The 27,157-nt window shown below is 37.0% G+C and overlaps 1 protein-coding gene across 4 annotated transcripts in view; it reads left to right on the forward strand.

Annotated features, from left to right (window-relative positions):
* Window positions 1-27,157, forward strand: part of LOC134795587 (rab11 family-interacting protein 4) — a 135,052-nt gene that overhangs the window by 50,031 nt on the left and 57,864 nt on the right. For 3 of the 4 annotated variants that reach the window (XR_010144827.1, XM_063767482.1, XM_063767480.1), the window contains exons 5-8: window positions 1,822-1,902; window positions 3,654-3,698; window positions 25,967-26,005; window positions 26,370-26,487. Coding sequence is in view for 3 of the 4 variants with exons in the window: in XM_063767482.1 (XP_063623552.1) it covers window positions 1,822-1,902; window positions 3,654-3,698; window positions 25,967-26,005; window positions 26,370-26,487 (283 nt within the window). In the remaining variant the exon portion in view is untranslated. The remainder of the gene's footprint in view (window positions 1-1,821; window positions 1,903-3,653; window positions 3,699-25,966; window positions 26,006-26,369; window positions 26,488-27,157) is intronic. The other variant, XM_063767481.1, reaches the window with a different exon arrangement.

Here is a 27,157-nt window from a genome sequence, read left to right on the forward strand (position 1 = left end):
ATAGCCGAAAGGGATAGTGCCATAAGTTAGAAGGGGATATCATGATTCGACCCTGAATCACTGTCAAACTTCCGTTTTGTAGGAAGTGTCCTTTCTGTACGGTAGTACAGCATGGCAAAAAAGAGTAGAAATTAAAAAGTGGCAACACTGTAGTGTCGTCCCGTTTTCTTATATAAATTTGTTTGAAAGGGACGACACTACAGTGTTGTTACTCTTACTACTACTCTTATTCTGTGCTTATAGCAAAGACTATAGTCGGTCTCTACGGTCTCCCATTGGTCAGCTAACTGTGTTAGCAGCAAAACGACATAGCTATTATCGTATACGTTTGATAGATTATGTCCACCGCGACTTATTTTTAGCGCCGGTCGATACCAACTACGATTGTTTCATCTAATACTTACGTATCAAAGGTACAATGTCAAGCTTATAGTAGAACGTAAACTAATGTAATAATACCTTTAGCCTTGTCTTGAACTCTTTCTAGGTGTGTCAATCGATTCGTTCGACATGCTATCTCTTTCAACAATTTGTTTACTTAGTGATGTGTTAATCCACATAGCTTTAGACATGAGTACAAGATTATTTAGCAAATACTGCTTTTAATGGATATTGGTAAATTTGAGTTTAAATATAATCGAGATAAAAGTGATAAAACATTTTCAAACCAATACCTACGGTAAAACCTTATATTGTCTAAGTACTAGGTACTTTATACATTCAAATTAATTTACCTTTAAGACAAAATAAATAGTAAAGTTTGTAAAGTTAAGTCGATAATTCTATTTCTGCAGAGATCAAAGCATAACACGTCTAAATACTCAATTGCGATGCGATTTAGTTTAAAATACATTTGCCTGACTTATTTACACATCAAACGCTGTTTAGATAATCCACATTTCCTCATCATAAAGCTAGCTTATAAAAGTTATAAACATACCTTTATGAATGATAGTTATGATCTTATGATGCATATTGCTAGGTCAATATACCCGCCGTAAACATTAAATCAAAATTCATGTCTTATTAGAGTTGTAATCGAAACCTCGGAAGTTGAGTAGTTTAGCGGTTAATTTCAAGTACCTATTGAGTAAGATTAGCTATATATAAACGTTAATAACTCTTTCAGTGGCTACTTATAAATAGAAGAAAAATGCTTCTCTTGTAGAGGTAGAAATAATAAAATAGAAGTCAAACGCTGACTATTTTCTTTAACAGAGGTATACAAAGAGTTAATATGTAGTAGAAGAGACTGAAGAGACATAAAATGTAGTGTAAGTATTTCCGAACCAAAGCAACCTTCAAGAAAAGAGCGTACTCCCATCTTAAAAGCCGGCATCTCACTTGCAACCTGTGTTGCAGGTGTCCCAACACCAGAGAGACACTAACCCGTAGTCTTGGTTTTAGATATATTTGTGCCTCTATAATAGTTTCCATGATTACGAAATTTCTACAAGGGAAAATTTCGGAAACGTCTCATATTTGTGTATGAAGATCTTTCCACTTCCAAAAATTGAAATGTCCATGAAATTATACATGAACATGATATTTTGACAGGTAAAACCTTTGCTAGCGCCGCACCATCTGTAATATACTTCGACCAACCAGCCCCATTCTGGACGTATAGCCGGTCAAACAAATTAGTCAGTAGAAAAAGGCGCGAAATTTAAATTTTCTATGGGACAATAACCCCTCGCGCCTACAGGTTTAAATTTGCCGCTGTTTTATACTGACGGAAATGGCTCGACAGACTATAGTTATCTATATTATGTGCTTAAGCTGAGAAAAACCTTCATACTCATTATTTTTTCGTTTCCACAGACTAGAAAACGGCAACCGCAGCCCCGGCAACCTGAACCGGCACTCTTGGACGCGGACGAGTCTCCGGCGGACGCAGCCGAGGTCAGTCAATAACTTTCTTCAGCCTTTCAGCACTAACGACATAAGTCAATCAACAATTATCGGAACTGTGAACTTCATTACAAAGATATTATAAAGTTTATAAATGGTTCAGTGTGCCGCTGCTAAATACTTGGCCTTCCTATTCACGCGAAATGCTTAGAACATGCGTCAGGTAGGATGCACTTTCATTATAATTAGCATTTGTAATTTTGACTTGCATTAAATAATAACATAAAAAAATTAAGTTCTTCTTCTACCATTAGCGTTATAAAAGAAATCGCTTAAATTAGGTACTGCTAAAACCATAGGGCAGTTTTAAACTATGCTAGGACCCTTGGGCACATAAATTTGGGGCCCTATTGAAAAGTAAAAGAAAGCGAATTAAACTAACATTTTTCTACTATGATCTATTATGAGTAATCAAATATAGTTACTGTTACTGTCTGTCCTTCGGGGCCCATTAAGCCTTGGGCCCTTATGGTAAAGACGGCACTGGCTAAAACATGCTAGTTATGTACGACTAAGTATATGTGTTGAAGTCTAGTCAAAGGTGCCATTTTGTCGCTTACCATAAGGACGAGATTTGCTTGTATATCTTTATACGAATAACCTGTCAAAGCGTCCTTATGGGAAGCGACTAATTGGGCTTTTCACATATAATTTGCTTGTTTTTATTTCTTCTGGTTTTTATGTTGCTCTTTTGTTTTAAGTACCTATTTAATTTATTATCGCCGGAGTTCACGAAAACTGCCATGAGATGTGTTTTGTGGGTGTGAATTTCATAGGTTACCTACTTTATTTCTAAAGCATGGGACACATATTAATCTAATATAGAACACAAACATTTCATTTTCACTGTCCTGGGTTCTTATACTTTTCTTTACTTTGGTTCCAAATAGCTCCATGGATTCTATTTATCCCCGGGATTAAATACTCTAAAAATCAAAGAATTGTTAACAGTAGAAGAGGTGCAAAGTCTAAAAAACTTCGTGCCTCAAATTTGACAGCTGTAGATGGCGCTGTACAACCCCGGACATCATACGTCAACTTTGGTTCTCAAAATTCAGTATTAACGACATCTATAGTTATAGTAATAGTTCAGCTGTCGAACTGGAGGCACGATTCTTTCTTAAACTACACTTCTAAAGCAGAGCCTGTTGCTATCTCTATTGCACGCGCATAATTATATTACTATCTCGCCCATGATGCCGGTTGCCAATGTCACTGTGCGAGCTTGACAGCAACATAATTATACGAGTGCAATAGAGATGATAGCAAAGCAACAGGCGGGTCTTTACAATAAATGTTTGCGGAAAACAGATTTTCCACTAATATCAAAACTTACCGACCGTCAAGGTCGTCTTAAGGGGCCCACAGATTACCAGTTCGCCTGACGATATCAGCCTGTCAGTTGTTCGGAACTGTCACCTTTTGCGTTTGACTGACAGGCGGATATCGTCCGGTGGACTGGTAATCAGTGGGCCCCTTATGCTGGGGCCCTTGTGGACGCATAAGATTTTGGGGCCCTTTTGGAAAGTAATAAAAGCGAATTAAACTAGCATTTTTCTACTATGATCTTCTATTTATTATGGGTAATCACTGTCTGCCTTTCGGGGCGCCCTGAGGATGGGGGCCCTGGGCACGGGCCCCGTGTGCCCTTGTAGTAAAGATGGTATTGCAAAACTTGGCGTGTTTTCGTGTGATTCCTTTTGGTGCACCGCTTGTTCGCTTACACTGTGTTTTGTCCGTAGCCACCAGGAGAACTTGCCGCATCGGCGATGGGGCTCCATGAGACAGTAAGCTATTTTTTTGTTGCTTTTTATGTAGTACTTATATTAATCAAGAGTATTTACTTCCATATAATGCCGCGTTCCTCGACATTGTTTTATGTACTATACAATATAGGTATAGTATGGAGCTGAAATGCCGTCGGAAAGTCTCTAAAATTGCAACTTAGAAAAAATTCGGGATCTTTCATATTTTTTATAGGAATCGAAATTTTCCATTTCCAAAATGAAAGTTTGGTTTGTTTCCTTGTGAAGTTTCGCTGAAATTTCCGAGAAATTTGAGAACTTTTTGGAACTTTTCGCAACTACGAGTAGGTGCATCTATAAGAATGGCTAACCTATTCGTCAGTAGAAATAGGTGCGAAATTCAAAACTATTATGAGATTTCAGACATTTAAGCCTTTTGCGTAAATGTAAACTTTACTGCACGTACGTGTAAGCGATCGCCTAGGCAAGTTATAAATAGCAGTCATGTGACATTTTCCATACCCACAATGCTAAAACGCAAAAAATTTAATTACTTATCGCCTACTATGATGGGGCACGCGGCGTTATATAGAAGTTGTCAATCTCCTAAATTTATTACTCCCTGCTTTTTCCATAGAACAAGAAAGCATAGAATGTTAACTTCATACATGTCTTCAAAGCCCGCTTAAAATTAACGTCGCCGTCGATTATACCTTATAGTTCCACATATTGTGACAGATGGCGTTAATTTCAACTTTCACTTAGTGACATCTATCGAGTTGGCAATCAAAATGCTGCTAGTATTTCATGAGTAGATAAATTGTCACTTTGTCACTATGAATTTACGAATGGCGAGTGGTTTTTTCCTATTACAATTTGTCAATATCGGAAATTAATTAGGTTAGAATCTGGCCAAGCTAACTTTGCACGAACTTTGCAATAACATGCTTTGCTATAGCTAGGTGTATAATATAATAATATGTAAATTTGCTATAAATATGATGTTTATAATAAAACTTTCAATCTTTGTTCTGTCAAAGTCGGTGCCGTTAGCTTAGATTAGACGGTTTCTTTGCCTAATGCTTCTTTGGACCTTTCTTATGAGGCTTTGAACATTTCTGAAACTGCAGATACCTATAAGTACTTAATTTTTTTTCCCATAAAATGTAGTATAAATATGTAGTTAGAATAAATGTTTAGTGCCTATGCGTACAGTTGACGTCAAAGATATGTTTACATTTTTCGCCGTATTATAAAAGAGTAAGGTGCAAAAGTGTTAAGATATTTTTGACGTCGACTGTACCTAAACCTTCGGTGAGTGCCAGGGTCTGTTGATCAATTTTAACATGGGTTCCTATTAAAGTAGTTTGAATTTTTGTTCTGTGTTTATATGTAAGAAAAAACATATCATTATCATGATCACTGGTCTCATACTTTTGTGAAGTATATATTATACAATCATTAGAATACATATAATACAACTTCATAAAACTCATAAAAGACACATGTTTACCACCAATTTAGTTTAAAAACAACATAACAATATGTAAGGACTGTATCGTTTATTATGGGTACAGATAAAACCTGGTCTAACTGTTGACGTGTGTATTATTTTGTATTACTATGTTCTTAAGATATAATCTGGGGGTATTTTTAAGCCATATCTGATATAAGAATGTTTTACATTTATTTTATTTTAGGGACTTTGTGATGATTTTAATACCGTCTAGCAAATATAATTTGGACAAGCCTATCGAGATTAATTTGAGACTATTTCACCGATTCCTTGGTACGATTTAAAGAAACAAAAGGTTAATATGCTGCCAAAATATGCCATCTAAGTGTCCTTTTCATGATTGCTCAATTGAACATCCACAGAATAAATGTGGTGAATTTTTATCTTTACATGAAAACGACTATTTATGCAACATTTTGGATTCCTGCCAATTTCTGACGTAAGCGAAATGAGGGAAACAGCTAAAAGAATCTACCGAAATCCAAAGCCTAACGGACATTCATGGCGTTGAACCATGGCTAGAACAGGTACGATATAAACGCTCCATGATGGTTATTTTGTATACTTACCAAAGTCGGGGTTGTCGTAAGTAACATGCCATATTCTCTAAAAGGCCACCATGCACAGATCCAAAACTTTTTTTCCAACTAAAAGAAATGATTAGACTATGCCCAGATGTTTCGCTTTACGAATCATATGTAATTGCTGTTTACAAAGTACGATTTTTTTTTGGGTAATATCTTGTCTTGTTCGCAAACCGCAAATGTTCTTGTAGTATTTGTCCAAAATCGTTGTAGTTACTCGGGAGGATTAGGTAAATATTGTCCAAACCATAATATGCTTTACGACCTTTACGTGATCTCCCAGGACGAAATGTTACTTATTATTAAAGCACTAATTAAACTATATGTGTATTTTTTTAATAAAAATATAATACCAGAAAAAAACGGCTAAGTAAAGTTGTACCCATAATAAACGATACAGTCCTTATGTATATTTAAAACCCTATTCGCTCTCATTTCAGTAGCGTATAACTCCTTGTTTATTCTGAAACGTAGGTAATTAAGTACAAATGTTTATATTTAAACACCATAGTTAACTGCCAAACTCATAACAATTCAACTCGTTAAAGTAAAAGTAAAACGGAATAGTTTATACAATAAACTTTCACGCCGTATTGAATAACGAAGGAAGCCAACACTATTGTTAGAATCAGAAGATAGATCACAAATAGACAACTGAAGTGCGTGTCAATCGGCAGACTAAAATACAGAGACTAGTTGTCGGTATGACTTCCACCACATTAAATTTGGCATTTAAAAAGCCATTGCTCTTCAATTTTATCCTCTAGAGCTCTCAAAATAAGTGCTAGCGCATATTCAGATAGATGCAAGAGCGTTTGTCGGCAGTACTATTGTGTACTGGAAACAATGCACCCACCACTATTTTGAGATTGTCAATGAGTCATCGGCACGTCGATTTAGATGTGATGTGAACGACAGACAGACAAATTGCGACAGGTTGGGCATTCATAAAACAATTAAGGGAAGAGGTTAAAACGATTATGGTTATTACTGTAATTAACATCTGCATTCTGATAAACACACATAAAAATGCCATTACCAGGATTCGAACCTGGGACCTGCTTCGTGAGCAGTTCACTACCACGGGTCACTGCCGACTAGGCTAGGAGGCCGTTAAAACGACGTATAAATATTTTTTCACTTCTCATGCTCAAAAAGTGCACCTTTATGTCGTGCGTAGACGACATAAAATCGCATTTTATGCTCTAGAGCATAAAAGTAAAATTTTCTTCTAAGACTAAGGTAATCGGCCTCAACAGCCAAACAGTTAAAACATATTGCACAATTTTACTGAGCAATAAAATTGTGTAGATGACAAAACTTGTTATATTATTTTATTTTTGCTACAATTTATTAGAAATCCATATTTTCTGTCATTAAATTTAGTAAATCACATAAAATAGGAGTCGATTATCGTTCAAAAATGATCCGAAATGTTTGACTTGGCAGAAAATCAAGCGTCTGAAACTCTGCTCACATGTTGAAATTTAAAAAAAAAAATTAAAAGTTAGTTGGCGGGAATTGGTTATCTATTATGTTCTTTCGCTTTACGACAATTTCGTGGTGTAAATTGCCGTGAAAAATATAATTTTATTTTCCTCGCAATCGAAGTGAAAAGCAGAGTGTACAACAAGGGCATAAATGTCCATTTTTACCCTCGTCTACTATTTTGCCTCGGGTAAAAATGGGTCACTTTATGCCCTTGTTGTACAATCTACTATTAAAACGTGTACGCCAGAGTCTTCCTTTAAACCCAGTTCAATATTCTAGATAACTGACAACTCTTTTTTTTTACTTAAAGGTCCAATCCTGAAATAACCATTAAGCGAACAGGCAAGGCAAGTTATTATGGGTTCCATAATAGCCATTAGTTTCATCCTGATAAAAGTGATGCCTAAGAATAAGAAAGGAACGAAGAGTGTCAGTCGGTTTCGATTTCACATTAGGTGTACCTATAGTTATTTAATTTTCTGCTTCAGTGATTACGATCACGAAGAGTAATATCTACTTTACTGCTAGACATGTGTTGACATCTTGACAGTAATAAACAGTATGTAGATTGAAGTTGAAATTGAAAATATATCTAGGTATTTTATAATGTAGGCAATGTAGTGGTTAGGTATAGGTACCTATTTACAGAATTAAAAATTAACAAAACCTGGCATAAATTAAATCACTATTTCGTTGAATTACCTTTCCATTAGGTTTGGGCTCAACTACGAGAGATTATTTAGTCCAAAAGTTTCTCCAATTTGAAATTTCAGCTCTCTGTATAAAGAAAAGCACTTCTGCAACATTGCATTTCTAGAAAAAGACACTAAATGGTTTATTTGGACTAAAAATGCGTTTACACAGATAGAAGTAAGATAATGTTTAAATACGCATAAAGATACCGATCATACTTAATTATAAGCGTAAGAAATAGAAAGTAACCCTTTTTAAATCATTAGTGTAATTACGATAAGTACTAACCAGTAACCACGATGCCAACAAAACGTCTACGACCTACGTAATAAAATTATAAGCATAATACTATAAAGAGTCAGTGCGGTTTTATGATAAGTAGTTAACATTGTAATATGGGGAACCTACACTGAGATAATTTTCTATAATAGGTAGAAGTCGGACAGGACACGTATGGTATTATATCTAAAATGTAAGATATCCGAAAAAATAATCCTAAATGCACAACTTGATTTTCAGGGTTCCGTACTTCGTCGTGGGATGATGTTTATAATTATAGTTGATAAAACCCGGGGTAGGTAATTATATACTATCCATACTATCACAATAAAACTAAATTTTAGTGGTTGATAAAATAAAACTACTTATCCTATGTCCTTCCTTGGGCCTCAAACTATCTCCATGACAAATTTGATCTAAAGCGGTCAGCGGTTTAAGCGTGGAGAGGTAACAAACTGATAGATAGACAGAGGTGCTTTCGCATTTATAAGATTAGTATGGATGGATTATTTTAATATACAGGGTGATTCAGGAGACGTGAGCAGGACTAATACTGCGCATTTCGTAAATTATAAGCAACACTTTCGTATCAGTATTAGACGCTTAACGTTAATTTTCTAGTCGAGTTGAAAAAAAAAGTAATTAATTTATTTACGACATGCGTGGTCACCCTAAAATTAGAATACTAAACTACCGATATTCTGTGTCAAATTGAATGTCACCACTGTCATCGCGGTCTCGTTACTTATGAAAACTCGTATCTCACTCAAGTTTGATAGTTTATTTTCTTCGTAATCAAAAATTAAAGAGGTTTTATGCTTATTAATTAGGTCTTGTAGGGTGACCATGATTGTAGAGGATTAAATTTGCCCTCACCAAAAAGTTAAAAAATAGGAAAAAGTGTGGTTGTTTCACCTAAATACGCCCGGTGATCGATCAATTATCAGTTACTGAGTGTGCAGGATTAGTCCTGCTCACGTCTCTTGATTCTCATGAATCACCCTTATTTAAATGAATATTTCTCAATAATTGTATATCAGTCGAAATCAGTGTAGTTTTTAACGCGTCTGTACACCGTAAAAATCCGCTGAAAATCTATCCGTGAGAAGAAAATGAGTTATCAAGACAAACTAATTTCCGAGCTGTCTTTTTATCTACTTACCTATTTAGTCTATCTATGGTACAGAATGTAGGTATTGCATAATTATTTTCCATCGTATTTTCACGGAAACGCACGAACGTGTCTTGCCAGAGGCGTATTTACAAATTTGGCGCCCCGGGCCATTTTGATTTGCCGCCCCCCTTCATCAGTGACGATAAAGTATTTTATTTAAGAAAAAAAAACCTGCAACAAGTACCTTTGGGGTGTGAAAAAAAAAAACTAAACATTTACTCACATAGGCATTTACATTGTTTTCCTATGTACAAATTGGTTGACAAAATCATCAATAACGCTGTCGTAATCTAAAACGTTTGTCAGCTCAGCTTCTATATTAAGAAGAGCTAAGCTATTCAGGCGCTCTTCGCTGATAGTGGAACGTAGATAATTTTTTATTCTTTTGAGTGCAGAAAGGTGACGTCACTAATGTCACTATTCTAGATACAGATTTATATGGGCCGTTTTTGTCACTCAATGACGATGCGACCTCGTTATATTTGCCTGATCTGATCGGTGACCGGTGGGTACTGCTGGGTTTTGGCCATTGAGAATCAAGGTGAGACATGGCAGTCAGGCTGGATATAGCTAAGGAGTTCGGTCGGGTCTGGCATCGAGTCTGCTCGAGGGACTATGTTATACAAATGGATCGCTAGCTTTTTTTCCGGTAGACGCACATGAGCCGTATAGTAGACGGAAGCTGCTCCGATAGTGTGGACATTACCGCTGGCGTTGCACTAGGTTCTGTGCTGTCATTGCTGCATATCAATGATAATCATTGCTATGCAGACGACAGTAGTAGGGATGCGTATTACACAGGCCGTACCATTATCCCTCATTCTGTGGTGCTGGAAAGTCATGAAGTATTGTATTTGTATCTGATATCGAGAGCACTCTATCTGTACTGAGTTTCGGCATGGGATCGGAACAATTTAGTGAGATTCAATGCCACGAAGACACAAGAACCGCCCGTATGTATATAGTCAGATGGGTCATAAATAATGTTAGGTACGTAAGTGAAAACGCGAGCGTAGCGAGCGCGAAATTTTTTCGAGAAAATAGTAGGTAAATTTTTAGGGTTCCGTACTTCAAAAGGAAAAAAACGGAACCCATATAAGATCACTTTGTTGTCCGTCCGGCCGTCTGTCTGTCTCAATATAAAGGGTCTTGACATGACAGAGGGCGGCAAAATCGACAAGGCTTGTTATTTAAATTTAACAAATAAATAGGGGAGCGACAAAATTCTCGTCGACCCTATCTGAACAGCTAATAAAATATTTTTATGACCCAAATTTGCCGCCCCCTAAAATCTGCCGCCATAGGCTTCAGCCTACTCAGCCTAGTGGTAAATCCGGCACTGCGCCGTACTAATACTTCTTGAACGAAAATGTTGCTTAATTTAGGTACTTGTTGGTAGATATTTTTAGCAATTGGTGGGGTTTGAAGCGTTCGTTTGTTTATTAATTTAAATGTCAATTAAAATATAATAAAAAAAATAGCTAAGTTTGATTATAAAAGGCGCCCAGAAAAAGCCGCAAGGGGGCGGCTTCGCCGCCCCCCTGCGGCCTGCCGCCCCGGGCCATGGCCCCCTTGGCCCTATGGTAAATACGCCCCTGTGTCTTGCTATTTCAGTCAGTATCGGTACAAAAAGTACTGAGGTTGACTGAAGTAGCATGACAAATACGAACGTTTCCGAGAAAATACGATGGAAAAACAATTAAGCACTATGTACTTACAACGTTATCCAATTCATCACAGTCTGCCCTACATCCCCTAATACCTTCCAATTATTTCTCGTGACACACGCTAGATTAAAACTTAAAATAATATATGTCAAACAACCGGCAAAACAATTATCACTCCATTCCATTCTAAAGCATGACCGACGAATGTTAAACGAAATGCGAAAATCATGACAACTTCATTAATGATTGCGGCACAGGCACACTAACGTATATTACCAATTGGAATACATTTGCATGTGATCGCGTTTAGCTAATTAGCTTTCTTCCTTTAAATATGCTGTGTGCATTTTATGAATGAAAAGCCAAGTTGTGTAATGTAGGAATGAGAAATTATGGTGTGTAGGTATAAAGCGTTTCAAATGATATATTCAGGAACTAGGTATACAACAAGTTCCTACAATATTATGCTTATGTAATACATACATAGTTACACACGTTTACCGATTGGAGTAATTGGATATGTAGAACTGGTAGGGTAAAGGTATCAGTTCAGCCAGTCTCTCGTCTTTTTGGCTACTTACTTACTCACTCTATTAAATGCTACATTTTTGTGTTTACCTTACGATCTCTACGTGCTATAGGTTAAATGTTATAATATCAATAAACCTTTAGGTCTTTACATAAGTATAAATTATAAGTTTGAAGTGTCTGGCGAGCTCGTGATATTCAGAACACCGCATCACTTTACATAACTGATCCACACCCCTGCTTTCGTTACGTCTTGTAAATTGAAAACTCACATTTTGCCGGTTCTACTTCTGCGTATTCAGAAACGAAAATTTAACACCGATCTAATACCAATTCAATATGAATAGAGTAATGAGTGCGCCGTCCGTGATCATGATCACAAACATAGGTATGGTAAGAGCGCAAGCGCACGCATCCAACACATTTTCAATATCATTTTGACACGTGAAATATGTACGTTTAAGAAAAATTCCTCAGATTACTCAGTTTACATTTTGAATTTAGCGTTGGTTTTGTTACGACACAACTCATGTAACTGTGGTTAGCGCTGGAAATCCGACTCTAACTGCAATAATTGCATAGAAGGTACCACGTGACGCAAAGAACTTGCAATTTCTTCTTTACTAAACGGATAATTCGCTAAAAACAAAAGACGTGCAACGATTTACAAAGAAAATACATTTAGCAACCAACTGAAATTACTTTTTTATTACTAATTAAACAACGTCTGGTCTTTGTTGCATTACCAAATCAAAAACGTAGGTAGCTCACTGTTGGAATAACCTATCCACTATTACTTTGAAGACCATAAATAAATAAATATTATAGGACATTCTTAAGTACAAAGATTGACTGTCCCTTGGTAAGCCCAAGGAGGCTTGTGTTATGGGTTCTCAGACAACGATATTATATAATATATAAATACTTAAAGACATAGAAAACACCCATGACTCAGGAACAAATATCTGTGCTCATCACACAAATAAATGCCCTTACCGGGATTCGGACCCAGGACCATCGGCTTCACAGGCAGGCTCACTAGTCACTACTCACTAGACCAGACCGATCGTCATAAATTAGTTAAGGAACATAGACGACAGGATCGTATTTTATTCCAAGTGATTCGAAGTCATTAACCCAAGTTTCGAAACCAACTGAAACATCTAACTGAAACATTTCCAAATCGCTATAAACCTCTTTACAAAAGATACGCATCACTGTTCGCAAAGGAATGCCCGATGCATACAATTGATAAGCGATTGCACTGCGCTCAAGAAAATGCATTCGGCCAATCAAGATGTAAATAGCCGTCTAAATTTTACCGATTAGTATGGATATGGAGCATTTTGCAGGCCGCGGATTCTCTTCAAGAAAGTGAATGTTCCAGCCCGCTGGCGCTGGCGCCGCGTTCCGACGTTGCCCAACACGCGTGCCTCTCGTTAAACTAAGTCTGGAGATACTGCAATTTATAAACGCATGATAACACTTACACATGATTGGTTGTTCCGGAGATGACCTATCAGGTAGAATACACTAGAAATATTTAGATGTAAGCAAATTTATCTGACCATTTCTAGATCGTATCTCGTAGTAAAGTTCAATGTCAACGATGTTCCCATCCGTCATCCGTCATCATTTAATTGAAAATTCACGACCGAACTTAGGACCAATAGGATTACAATACTTAAACCTTATAATTACCAGCTACAAAAATGGAGCCTCACTAATCCGATGGTCCCTGTAGTCCGGACGGTCTGGGCGCGGGCGCACCGACTTCGATAATCACGAAATTTTGTTTCTATATTACCTACCTTATTATAGGTTGATAAATCTAAAATACTTCGTGTGTGACAAATTATAATTACTGTTAGCAATCTCAGCATATCTTCGAGCGTTCTTTACACTGGACCCATTTATTGTAACGTAAAAAAACTTTATCATCGCATTAACTTTAAAAAACTACGACCAAAAAATGGCCAAACTCGATACATTGACTCGTAATAAAATTGAATCGTGGGAGCGCATCGAAATACTGTACCATTTTAAATTAACCCTTTTCAAAGCGTGTTTTTCTTGACATATTTGAAGTTTGGAGTAAAGTCAATGACCAGCATCGCTCGTGATGTTTTGGTCAACGTGATAAATAACAAAAATCGACTGGTAGTTTCTTTAAAAAGTTCTAGTCGTCATGGAAGAGTGACGGAAAATGACACACCGACGTCCACGCGTGCGGAGACGCATGCCCACTAATTACCTACATACTTTTTGTAGTCTTTGCTAGTGCATCAATCCGTTATGTCATATGTGACGTTCCACGGGAAAAGGTACCTTATGAGGGTTTCTAGTTTCGGAGATATGAAATGTTTTGTAAAGAGGTGAAAAAATGCTCAATTTTTTTTTATTGTGTGATCTGAAACCTTAATGCGTAACGTTTGTTTACCTGTTTTTAGTTTTGTTATAAGTTAGTTAATAGCCTAGTAATGTCGTCTCAGAGTTTAGTAGAAAAGGTACCTTATGGAAAAAAGATTGAAAATTCCCAAAAAAACTAGTCAATACGGGAAAAGAAGTTTGGTAGAGAACTGTATTAGCATTCTGCAAAACTAATTTGATAATTTCAGTTCTGGTTGGGGCGCCTCGCAAATATTATAACCGTACATAGACCGACATCACAAATCCAAGTAGCCTGCTATTATACCAAAGTTACTCTCGTCAAGTCTTTCTTAACTAGAATAATCTTCATTTGGTTTGGTCGCATGCAGTAAATCAGCCATTGGTTTGCTGAAAAATGCCAATACCCGACGCATTACCTTATGGAATATCTGAGGTCATTGAACCTCAATGCCGCTTATCTTCAATAGCAACCGAAATATATTATTGATAAGAAATAGACGATTTATACCATCTTAACCCCAAAATATTATTAGTTTATCCTAACTGTTCCATCATCATCATGCCTCATCATGTAACTTAATCACAAGGTACCTTTTCATTACATACAAATTATTGGTCTTTTTTAAGATTATTATGACGAAGAACTAATTAAATTTGGGGCAGTTTAATGTAAATTAATATTTTCTATTCATAAAAGATAAACTGTAATATGATTGATATTTTGTAGTGATGTATTATTAGATTTATTTCCATAAGGTACCTTTTCGTAAATGTATGGAGCAAATACTGTTATTGTTATGTAAGTTTAAAGTGGCATAAGGGGTTAAATATAGTATTTAGTTGGGGTTTTAGGATTTATTTCATTTGAATGACAGAATTTCTTTCATATGTGCTCAGAAAAATTGATTGTGTGTCACATTAAAAGTAAAAATATTCAATTTTGTGATTTTATATGAAAAAGTCAGAAAATACATTTTCACCTCTAAATCGGTATTGTTTTTTGCTTAAACTGTCTGTCAGTGTCGTTTTCTAATAGATAGAATTTAAATCTTGAGAGCTCATTGCAATCAATCGTGAAAATGAAATAAAACTTTATTTTCAAGATATTGGCTAGTATACACATAAATCAGTCGATATCAAAAGTTTCTATTTGCATTACAGAACAAGTCGCAATATTTTTTTAATCTCACATATATAAGGTATTATTATTTGTAGTCAACTATGTAACTTACTTCAGGAACATAGTTTTTTAGGCGGCTAAACTTAAAACTTCTCTATCGTAAAGTTGCTAATTTCACAACATTATTTTCAAAAAATCATATCTCTGTAACTACGCAACCTAGAAGGTTGATCTTTTGTGTTATCGATAGCTTATTTATTGTAGATTACTGGGGTATGCATAACTCCATACCCGCCATAAGGTACCTTTGACCGTGGGACGTCACATATAGGTATGTACTTATTTAAATTGCCTATGAAGCCTATGGTCCGTGGTTCAAATCCTGGTAAGGGCATTTATTTGTCTGATGAGCAGAGTCTGCTGCATATTTGCTCCTGAGTCATGGTTGTTTTCTATGAATTTAAGTATTTATATATTATATATGTCGTTGTCTGAGTACCGACAGCACAAGCCTTCATGAGCTTACCATGGGGCTTAGTCAATTTGTGTAAAACAATGTCCTATAATATTTATTTATACTAGTGTCACTATCTTCAGTATGAAGTATGACGAAGGGACGCGACTTTGATATGCATACCACATGAGTGTGGCCCAGTGTGGCCCATAATTGCGGAAAAGCATTTTTTCTTGGTGGCGATTTTTCCGTTCCCATATTTTTCCAGTGGAATTTCTTCGCTTTATTTTATTTTCCATTATTTTAATTTTCGAATAGCTTATATTCCTGTTCGGTTTTCTAACCATTCGCATATTTTCCCACTGTGTAAAATTTTTATACAATCACGGAATACAGAAAATAGATAGGTGCGACGACGAGCGAAGCGAGAAGGAGTGTGTTAGGTGAACTGCGAGCAAAACAGCGACCAGACCAGTTCTGGTCTTAATTTATTGTACGATATTGATTTACAAATGAAAGTTATTGGGTCTCGTTTATTATAACAAGAACAAATATCCAAATTATGTGAATGGTTCAGAAAACATATCAGGAAAATAAGCTATTGGAAAATAATGGGGAAAGGGAAAATTTAGTTTATGAAAAATGTCCACGTAAAATAAAATAAAGCGAAGAAGTTCCACTGGAAAAATATGGGAACGGAAAAATTGCCACCAAGAAAAAAATATTTTCGGAAATTATGGGCCACACTCTACCACGTTGACAATCTTTTTTACTTGTCTCTGATCAGAGAGACCAATGACGCAACGAGCAAACCTCGTGTCTCTCATTTGTCATGATTGCTGCGTGCTTAAGTACTGCTACACCTTATTATGTTGCCATTGACTTCGGCAAGCCGATGTTTATTGTTTTATCTCGTGTGTACTTGGAATTACAAATTGCGTATAAATCTGTAGTGCACTGCCTCCTGAGAATTGCGGATTAGTTTCTAATTCTGAATTTAACAGCTCTAGTAACCAAGCGATTATCCATCATGTACAGTCAGCATCAAAAGTAGCGGATCAGGCCCCGTAGACAACATGCCAATCGCTAACGCTCCGTAGCGAACAAAACGCAACTGTCACTGTCACACTAATATGGAAGAGTGATAGAGAGACACAAAGCGATTCGATGGCGTAGCGCAAGCGATTGTCACCTTGGCTAGGCCGACAGAATATTCCATTCTCTAACAGCTTAACAAAAAAGACATGTTTACATATGTAGAATAATTAGACTGTGACAGATATCGCGCCTCCTTTTATGTCAATACGGTTACGTTCTAATGGTAGCACTCGTCTACGTGATAATGAGAGTGGTTGTTTATTTACCCTTTACCAGGCTGACAGTTCAAAAATGACAATCAAATGTCAGTCTTACTCATCGAAAATAGAACACATGTTTGAAGTGCCGTATATGGGAAATATATATCCCTTAGCGCCACTTGCACCATCCCACTAACCCGGGGTTAACCGGTTAAACCTGGAGTTACCGTGGTTACCAGTACAATTTGACACTGGGTTAACGGTTTATCCGCTAACCCCGGGTTAGTGGGATGGTGCAAGTGGCGCCTGGTAAAGGGTTAAATAGTGCAGTGTTAAAAAGTGACGTTTTTTTTTATCACGTGGATCCATCCATCCATCATCTACTTGCTTCGTTAACTTAGGTATATACCTATCCTTATTAATACAGACCACACAGTTACACCATCATTGTTAATGAGAGTTTGAGCGCAAAATGACTTCAACCTTTGTACAATACTATTTATTATCTTTTCAAATCAATCAGTTTCCTGTATTATGTATTCAATCATTTACATAGGCATCCGCCATCCTTTTGTGTGTCCTTTTGTAATACCTTCCCAATGAAAATTTCAACGTCTGTTAGCTATGTGTGGAGTGCATGATGGGAAACTGCCGGCCTAGCCAAGGTTACAATCGCTCTCGCTTCGACAACGAAACGCTTTGTGTCTCTCTATCACTCTTCCATATTAGTGTGACAGTACGTAACAGTTGTATTTCGATCGCTACGGAGCGTATGCAAATGTAGGATTGGCATGTTAGCTACGCGGCCTGAAGATGATGGCTACGCACAAGGAAAATGAAAATTTTAGTGCGTCTACATTTTATAGGTACCCACGGCGAGTTCACAAATATATTTACAATATAATATTTTTAAACGTTGACTTATAAAGATGTTTGTGAACTCGACTGTACTATTTAGCAGCTTTCAAATAACTAATGCCTCGAATAGCCGAAGCAAATTAATTGATTCTATTGATAGGGTAATTCGCCAGTAACTGGCCACTTTTAGTAACTGGCCACCCCAAAACCAAAAACCGGACAAGTGCGAGTCGGACTCGCCCACCGAGGGTTCCGTACTTTTTAGTATTTGTTGTTATAGCGGCAACAGAAATACATCATCTGTGAAAATTTCAACTGTCTAGCTATCACGGTTCGTGAGATACAGCCTGGTGACAGACGGACGGACGGACGGACGGACGGACGGACGGACGGACGGACGGACGGACGGACTATACTATACTAAAATGAATTCTGTTTATAGGTGAATAGAATTTATTTTTAGTTTAGGGCGGCCAGTTACTAAAAGTGGCCAGTTACTGGCGAATTACCCTACTTGAAACACATAACTGTACGGTTACCATCAGTTTGTCACTGACATAAACGCCGTCGAGAACGTAATTTACTTTCTATACATCTCGCTCGCACTCGCATATTAGTGCAAACGGGATGTATAGAAAGTAAATTACGTTCTCGACGGCGTTTATGTCAGTGACAAACTGATGGTAACCGTACTGATATCAATACGTGGACTCGAAACGTACTCGTACGACTAATACGAGTGTCGTGATTGTTGGTGGCACGATTACTCGACCTAGATGCCATAATCGATGGCAGATACAGGATGCCAGGATAACGGGTCTGTGGCGGATGTAAAAACCACCTAAAATCGTCTTTACGAGTTACTTTATTGCGTCTAGACATAGCTTAATTTATTTTAATAACGCAAAATAATCTAATGATAGGTATTTTAATCCTGTCTTACTTCTTACTTAAAGTATGTAAGGATGGAGTTATATGGATGTTTGTTGTTCTTGCACATCAAGCAAAAACGGTTTAACAGATTCATATGAAGTTTGGCACACACATAGTTGATTTCTGTTAGTTCTGGTTGAACATAAATAAGCTTTGTCGTCTTTGTCTAAAGAGGAAGGTCTGTCCTCTGTCATTAATGAGTTCTACGCGGATAAATTCACAAAGCAAAAACTGAATTAAAATATATTGAGCCACAAAATACTATGTTCAAGACCGTTTGTATAAAAAGCGCGTAATGACGCCACATTTGTAGTATTCGTGCCTGGCCTTATGGGCATGGCAATTAACAATAGACCACAAAGTGTTTCGTAAACCCCATACAAAGTGCCCTCATTGTCACGGCGCTATCTGCGCTGATGCGCTAATTTGACAAAACCCACTACATTTTGACTTACATAATTTAATAAAGTCGGGGTTTCGCAGTTGCCCATTGTGAATAATGGTGCTTCGCGGCCACTGCCTGCTGCCCACTGGTCGTGTTTACATTGATTACCAAGCGGTTGCCAGTCGGAGGTTTAAATGAAACAGTGTAACTGTGGAGTAATGAAACTGCGTTTATAGGGAGTACATATTTTATACTGGTTCTACTATCCTACCGCTTCGTCTGTGTTCGCATGTGATTGGAACTACGCCGCTGGCCGGTGGTCTGCCGTTTGTTGATGCGTCAGTCCCACACAAACAACACTCGCGAACTGCCGTCCACGCGGTAAACAAATTCTAAATTCGAATTTCAAATTTGAAAAAGGAACATAGGTATCCGAAATAGTGATGTGCATCTGTTTTGCTTTTATGTTTCACGTTGTGGATTTTGTGTGATGACGCAAAACCAATTGTGTTCCTGTTCCATTGTGACCGGTGACGGATCACGGTGAAAAATTCATTGAGTGACATTAATTAGTAAAGCTGGAGCGAAACGGTGTTTACATGCATTACAGAAAGCGGCCTTACAGGTTAGAGAAATGTGCTCATTAAGCAATAATTGTACGAATCGTAATTAGAGCCAAGCTGATTGTAAGCAAGATACCTAATGCAATAAAATTGCAAGTTGGCTCGCTTACTTTTTACACATCGATGTAGGTAAATTCTTTTGTTCTTATTGCCAAGCAGAAGTAAACAAACTGAATTAAACTTGATAACGTCACTTGACATTGTGCAAACTGTCCGAAAGGCGCCAAACTCGACCAATCTAATTACCAAACTATTCATAACATCCTTGTAAACTGACCTTTCTTACTTTGTGAACGTTTTTAACAATTTCCTAAGTACACAAAGCCCTAGCTATTTTAGTTATTAGAGTGTTACCTAAGAAATAAATTACCGTGATTATGTCCGATTGTTTAGCCACGGTGTTATTTCATTGTCGCAGCACTGTGTAACAAATGACATACGCAACGTTGCTGGCCGGCGCGAAGGTATTTTTATTATTATATGGCCAGTATTGTTTGTTTACATCACTATGGTTGGTATGTGTGTGTTCCGTTTGTTGGGTAAATATAAATACGGGTCACTCGTAGTAGTTAAAGGTATGTATGTATTACCTTACTTACTTACTGCTGTAGCGCCGCGACCGGAACTGGTCCCTATTTCACCAAGGTGACAGGTGTGACAATTCGACAAATGTCACTGTTGCTGACGTCCCAGTCATCCATGGGCTACGGTTACCGCTTACCATCGGGCGGGCCGTATTCCTGTTTGTATCATTGTATTTATTGTATTATTTAAAAAAACTTTATTAAGTATATATATCGGCAAAACACAGATATTTCTCTTGCGAAGTTTATGATGACGATGATGATGATTGTCACAAGATTTAAAAGAACTTTCGGTAACTCTTGACAGGAAATGAGTTCTGTGTCGGAATTTCGTGACAATTGTCGTGTTTCTTGTGACAATTGTCTGTAGCTTCGCAAAATAAATACTTAATTTATTGACGATATAATGGAGTTTTTTTTATTAAAATGTTGGTGGCAAACAAGCACACCGCCCGTCCGATGGTAAGCGGTTAACCGTAGTCTATCGACAATTGTCGCACCTGTCACCGTGGTGAAATAGGGGCCTGGATCTTGGCCTCCGACACCAAAGACCGCCATGCTTCTCTGTCCAAAGCCGTTTCTGTCCAGTCGACGGCGCCACGTTCGGTATAAGGTATTTTTGCACTTCGTCTCTCCAGCGCTGATATTTGGCATGATAACGTTTGATAAGTTACCTTTAAATTCAGCGGTATGTATTTATATAATACAGACTTCTGTAGGTTATTAAAGTACCTGCCATCAAGTCACGCCCCCGACAAAGCCTTTTTTGTGGAATGCCCCTATTGTAAATTCTTCCGTATCAGACAGACAGAACCGATAGATTTCTGTCTGCGGTAAACGTGTAGGATTTTATGCATATATATCATATATGCATGCATAAAAGACTATAGAGAGGCTATAGAGGTAAATGACTGTATGTTTATAGGACTAAGAGCACTTTGCCTTTCTGTAGTACACATTTTGCTTACCTACTAAAATACATGCTCTTAAAACGCTAGAGATAAAGAAATAAACAACGTTTAAACTAATACGAACTCGTTGTTTAATAAATCGGACGGAGGTTTTAAAGATACGTACCCATAAATAAACATTTTTATTTATTTATTACTTTATTTAGAAATTTAAATCGGGCAACAAGTCCACCTTACAGACTAACAAACATATGTATTTTATATACCTACTAAAACTAAACACTATTTAGACGACAATACGGCGTGGCTCCGTTGCATCTTGTGTCGGATTAGGCAGTTTGCCCCGGAAACTCCGAAACACAACAACTTTCGAAACATTTTTGCTTTATATTGTCAGCTTACAATATAAAAGAATGAAACATACCTAGACTTTAATGGTGTGATTTATTTAAGTTTTAATTAGTGTATTCCTTAGTTTTGGTGATGCCCATGTTTGAAAATGAAAAGCACGTATGACGCACGCCTTTATGTTGTTGCTAAGTATCATACTTTAATTTAATTGGGTTTACATCGTATGTTATGTATTGAGCAAATGCTGAACTAACGAGTTCATCGAATTCTCGTCGCATGAAGCAATGCAACCAAATCGATTCGCAACCTGATCTAATGAGTGAAATAATCGTAGCCAGAAACTGTCATTAACCCAGATGTTACACGAAACTTACCAAAAACTACGCCTAACAAAACCAGTATCGTGCGATCCCCGAAGACATATGATTGTTACGGATCTGGAGACCAAGTTATATTAGGGATGAGCTCGCTTTTCGTAAAAGTAAGTAGCTTAGGTCTTTTATGTTCTTCGTTCATAGCAAATCAGCGACTTTTCGTCGGAAGTTGTGCAACGGTTACAACTGTTTCGCAGTAACTAACTGTGCTTGCTACTAATGAGCCATACATTCGTAAGTAACTCTTTTTTTGCGTCGTTCTTCCCCTGACGTGAAAAAATCTACGTATCGTAAATTAAAACAAGAAAATCCACCAATTTTCTTTATTTAGTTAACAGTTCGGCATTTCTGTTGCCTTTTGGGTTATCCTCTTTAGTTACAGCTATAGTTGGTAACTTGCTCTTTTGTTACTCAATTTTTTTTCTTAAATTTTGATTCATAGAACTCTGTAAATTAACTGAAAATATAAAGGATTATTCCATATCGATTATTTAGCCGCGTAAAAATTTTAAACGCACTCAAAAGGTCTAAAAAACGTTAACACTGTAAACAAATCGCTACCGCTCAAAAAGCTAAAAGCTATTTGTAAAATAAGGGTCGATAACATTCCCTACAATATTTCACAACTTCTACAATTAGAAGCAACAATATAAAAGAGTCTGCGGAAAGAGATGAGTCGTAGAATGTATTGGATCGCATACACCACACGACTCTTCTCTTTCCACACAGACTCTAAAGGAGCCCACAGATTACCAGTTCGCCGGACGATATCAGCCTGTCAGTTGTTCGGAACTGTCAAATTTTGCGTTTAACTGACAGGCCGATATCGTGCGGCGGACTGGTAATCAGTGGGCCCCTTAAGTATAATTGCCTTGCCTCTAGACATCAAGGTCTAAGACCTGAAAATTGCTCAGAATGACTGCACTGGCAGACTCAGACTTATTATAGTTAATGTGATGGATTAACAGCACACACGCCATTTTAATTGCTTTTAGGCGGGATCTCATGATATGTATCAATTCGTACGAAAATTATAGCTTACTATGTTTATTTTTCTAACTTTAATAATGTAGTGTAGTTTTTATTAATAATTATTGTTGAAAAAATGAATGATAAGAATGAAATTGAACTTTTCGTTGAACATTGAATAATTTTACGGTTTAGACTCACTTGTTTTTACAGTTTAAATCGATTATTGCAAACCTTTACGGTGAACTTTTCGTATAAGTAATTCAGATTTTTTTTAAACAATAAGCTCGTAGCTTAAACATGGTTTATCTCTTTATCTCTAGCTTTGTAAGAGCACGTATTTTAGTACTTACTCTAGCCGCCCAGAGGCCTATAAGAAGTCTGTGCGTTCCATTGTATGTTGAATCTTTATATTGACATATTAGACTTGCATTTGTTTGGACAAGTTTTGATATGTGGGCGGCTACAGGTGATGGTTAAAAACTTTTTAAACTATCTTTAGTCGATTTACCAAAAACACTAAATTTCAATTTAATTCGATCTGCACATCCCAGTGTATTAAATACAATATTTACCGTTACAGATACTAAAGTTCGCTTTCTTCCTACACCCATAACAAGGGGTCTGGCGCTTCAACAGTAACGCCCACCCGTCATCGCAAGCGCAACCCATCGACGACAGTAATAACTAGATTTCAATTAGAAACCGTTGCGTCGATCGTTGATACACCTAGTGTTTTGTAACGGTTGTGAGCAGTTCATTGTGGGCCTGTAATTTGTGACAGGACGTCCGTGGGGGCCAAATCATCATTTCAGCCTTTTTACAAGCTTTTTCTTTTTTTTTAATGAAGATCATTTATTTACATACAATATATATACAGTGGTACTACTAAACGAAGTTAATAACTAGCTTAAATCTAAAATAGGCCCCTGAGGCATTGTACCAAGGATGCTGGCGGCATTTCCTCCTTGTATCGCAATGCTGATACGTTGTGCGAGGTAGCCGCCAGCTCTTCGGTCACCAGTTACGTCAACCAGACGCTTCGCGATTTCTGCGAACAACTTATGCGCGCTGGGACCCCATGGACCTAGAGTTTCAACTCCAAAGCTTGAAAAAATCAACGATGATCAACTCTGACCAACGTGGGGTGCTTCTTCAAACAAAAACGTCACTTTTGTCACTGACACATCTAATCCATATCGTTTCTAGATCTATTAATTGACGTATCTTAAAGTTCGCATCGGGCAGTTAAAATCCATCGCCCACTGCTAGCACAGTCTTTCTTCGAGTAAATGCTTCACTTGTCCCGGTCCTGAGCCAGATAACTGGACTTTTACACCGTATAGGTTACAGTATAGATTTTTTTTTTTCTAGAAAATAATAACAATGTAACCGCAATAGCCTTGTGATCTGAGAAAGCGGCCACGACTGCGGTTTTATGTTACATTACAAGCCAATTTATGAAACTAGTAACCAAGACGATAAATTTCTACTAATGAGTTTAGCACCTTGAGCGATAAAATCCTCTCACCTTCAGTTTAGTTGATGTGGAAAACTTACGAGAAAAGTTGTTCTTATTTTGTCTTCTTTTCTAATTAGAATAATTCTAAACATAATTAGAGCTAGGCCAAGTCTAACTCTACCTACATACATTACTAGGCCAATGTGAAAACTTTATCTCATTCTCTTTTCCGAATAATCCATGGAATGTAGGCCTGTTTAACATTTCCGTGACATTCAGATATATTATATTATTGTACTCGCAACAAAGAAATAATATATCTATTTCCGTCTTTCTACAACAAAATGCTTAATTGATTGAAAATAACGAATTTATGCGGAGCAATAAAAATAATGAATCATGTTTTCGGAAGTAATTATGAGGATAGGTAATAAATGTAAGTTGCATTTTCACTGCGTCGATTGTATTTTAATAAATTAGGTAGACTTTATCTTTATAATAATAAGACCTAGAATTATTTTCGTAGCACTACGCTCGTGCCGATCCCAGCGTTATCCTGCTTTGTAGAGGAAAGCGACTACGAGGGTGGTTTGCACGGAAGAAAGAATGAGCGCGCCGCGCTGTGGTTTGAGAAGTAACTTGATTCGATACAAATAGATGGCGTTACAGTTAGCTACAGATTTAATCATGGAGTACAATTCCTTAGAAATAATTGGCATATGTGCAATTGTGCATGTGATCTTTATTCGAGGATACGAAGTAGAAAAATAAAGTACACAACATTCCTCAACACATTTGATTTCATGTCGAACCAAGTAACCAAATCAAACCGCCCTAGTACGAACAGAGAACCCGCCGTGCGGGTTCTCGGCCCTCAATGTGTTAACTATACGCACAATGAGATCCCAAACTGCTCAAAGTCGAATTGTTATAAGTGTTATAACTGTAGGTAGTCGAATTTTAGTAAGTGATGCGACGTACGCTATTTTAATTTAAGAACAGTAGTAACGGTCGGTCACGCGTTACTAATGTACATAATTGCAGAGTTATACGACTGTTCGAGTATTCCATTTATTAGGCTATGTACTTTCCTCGCACTAATCCAGATCATTAGAATTATTACCTTATCTAGATCTGATAAGAGCTATATTTGCCTAACACCTAGCTAGAATTAACAAGGTATCGTTCTGATTACCATGCGGTGATCGTATTGTCTATAAACATGCTAAAACGGTACAATGTACTTAATACAATTTCAGTAAAGTCAGAAATAAATAAAATATACGGTCTGCTTCTTTTATACAGAGAGATAGAGAGAGAAGGAAAATGTTTCGATAAGTTAAATTTCTAGTAACGTCGCTAAGGTGACGTTGTGTTGTGTTGTATTTTAAGAGTTTGGTCATACACAACTTGTGTATGACCCAACTCTTAAAATATATTTTTTATTAAGAGAGATTTATATCTATTTTATTATATTTATACCTATCTATCGTAATAAAATAGTCTGTTCCACACTGAAACGTTTTAGGCCAACACACTTTAAAAGCATGATCAACATACTGTATGAAACTGACATCACTGATATTGTAATTTGCACGTTAATTCATATTGCATGATACAACTGTGTAAGTTTATGGAAACTTATTCCGTTTTTGTTTGTTTCAGCTCTGGGAAGCGGCAAATCGGATCCAATGTCTTAGCTAGGTAAATATTCACACGATTAACATAATAAGTACTTTTTTTATCTAATCTTTAGGTACGGTGTGTCCTACGGTGAAGTTTGTGTGGAGGATAAACTATTTCAAATAATCATAGTGACAGCGCCATCTATCGTATTATGCGTATTCTACTATGAGCGCCCGCGGCTTGCTCAACTTTGTAACTTTAATGTCTATTGCATCGCTTAGTAGTTACATATATTGTCACTAGATGGCGCTAGCAATTAGATTTCTTGTCTACGATAATTTTATTATTGCTCTGTACAAAGCTTTGTTCACGGAGAAGTAATGCTAACATTGCTAACACTTCGGTCTTATTATTTTTATAATTATAATTTGCTTTGTTTTAGCCAATTATATCGTTCGTCGTCGTTCAACTCTTCGGGCTGCGGCTCAGGAGGAGAGCCGGCGGATGATATGTACTCGGATGTATCGCTGGAAGAAGATGTCCAAGGACTTAATTATAAGGTCAGTCACTAATTGTAAGGTCACTAATTATTCGGTTAACAGCCAGTGCTTCTTTGAGTTCTGTAGGCACCCAACGGATTGGCACCAACTAACCCTCATTCATAAGATATTAGTATCCTGGTAAGTACCTATTTAATAGACTGCTGAAATTATCACAATATGTTTTAAGGACCAATTGCACCAACCACAATCGACGGACAATAAAATTAACGTCACTCATTGTGAAACTTCCCATACAATAAAATTTTGCGAATGTTTAACGGTGATAATAAACTGACAGACGATTTTGTGCAACTGACTCTGAATCAATTTTAGGTCATAGGCAGCAGTAATAAAAGTTTTTGGAAACTAGAAGAGTTGTACAATTTCATTCTCCAGCTCTTTTAAATTAGACTTAAGTTAGAACCAACAGTAATATTTAGCCTCCTAGGGCCCAAGGTCCTACTTATAGTACTTATTCAGTTCAATGAAATTAAATCATATTCGATTGGAACAGAGTTGCTTTTGTATTTCCTTGTAGATTCAAATTTCTGTGGCAAAATTTGCATTTTTCATTTGTATGGCTGGGCCTTATGATGATAGTGGTCCATCATTCCGTCTACAACGTAGCTTCAGAAGGTTTTGCGAGTGACCTCTTTCATCCAATTGATATCATGATCAGACTGATTAT

The sequence above is a fragment of the Cydia splendana genome, chromosome 12 (genome assembly GCF_910591565.1).
Source record: "Cydia splendana chromosome 12, ilCydSple1.2, whole genome shotgun sequence".
NCBI classification, from domain to species: domain Eukaryota; kingdom Metazoa; phylum Arthropoda; class Insecta; order Lepidoptera; family Tortricidae; genus Cydia; species Cydia splendana.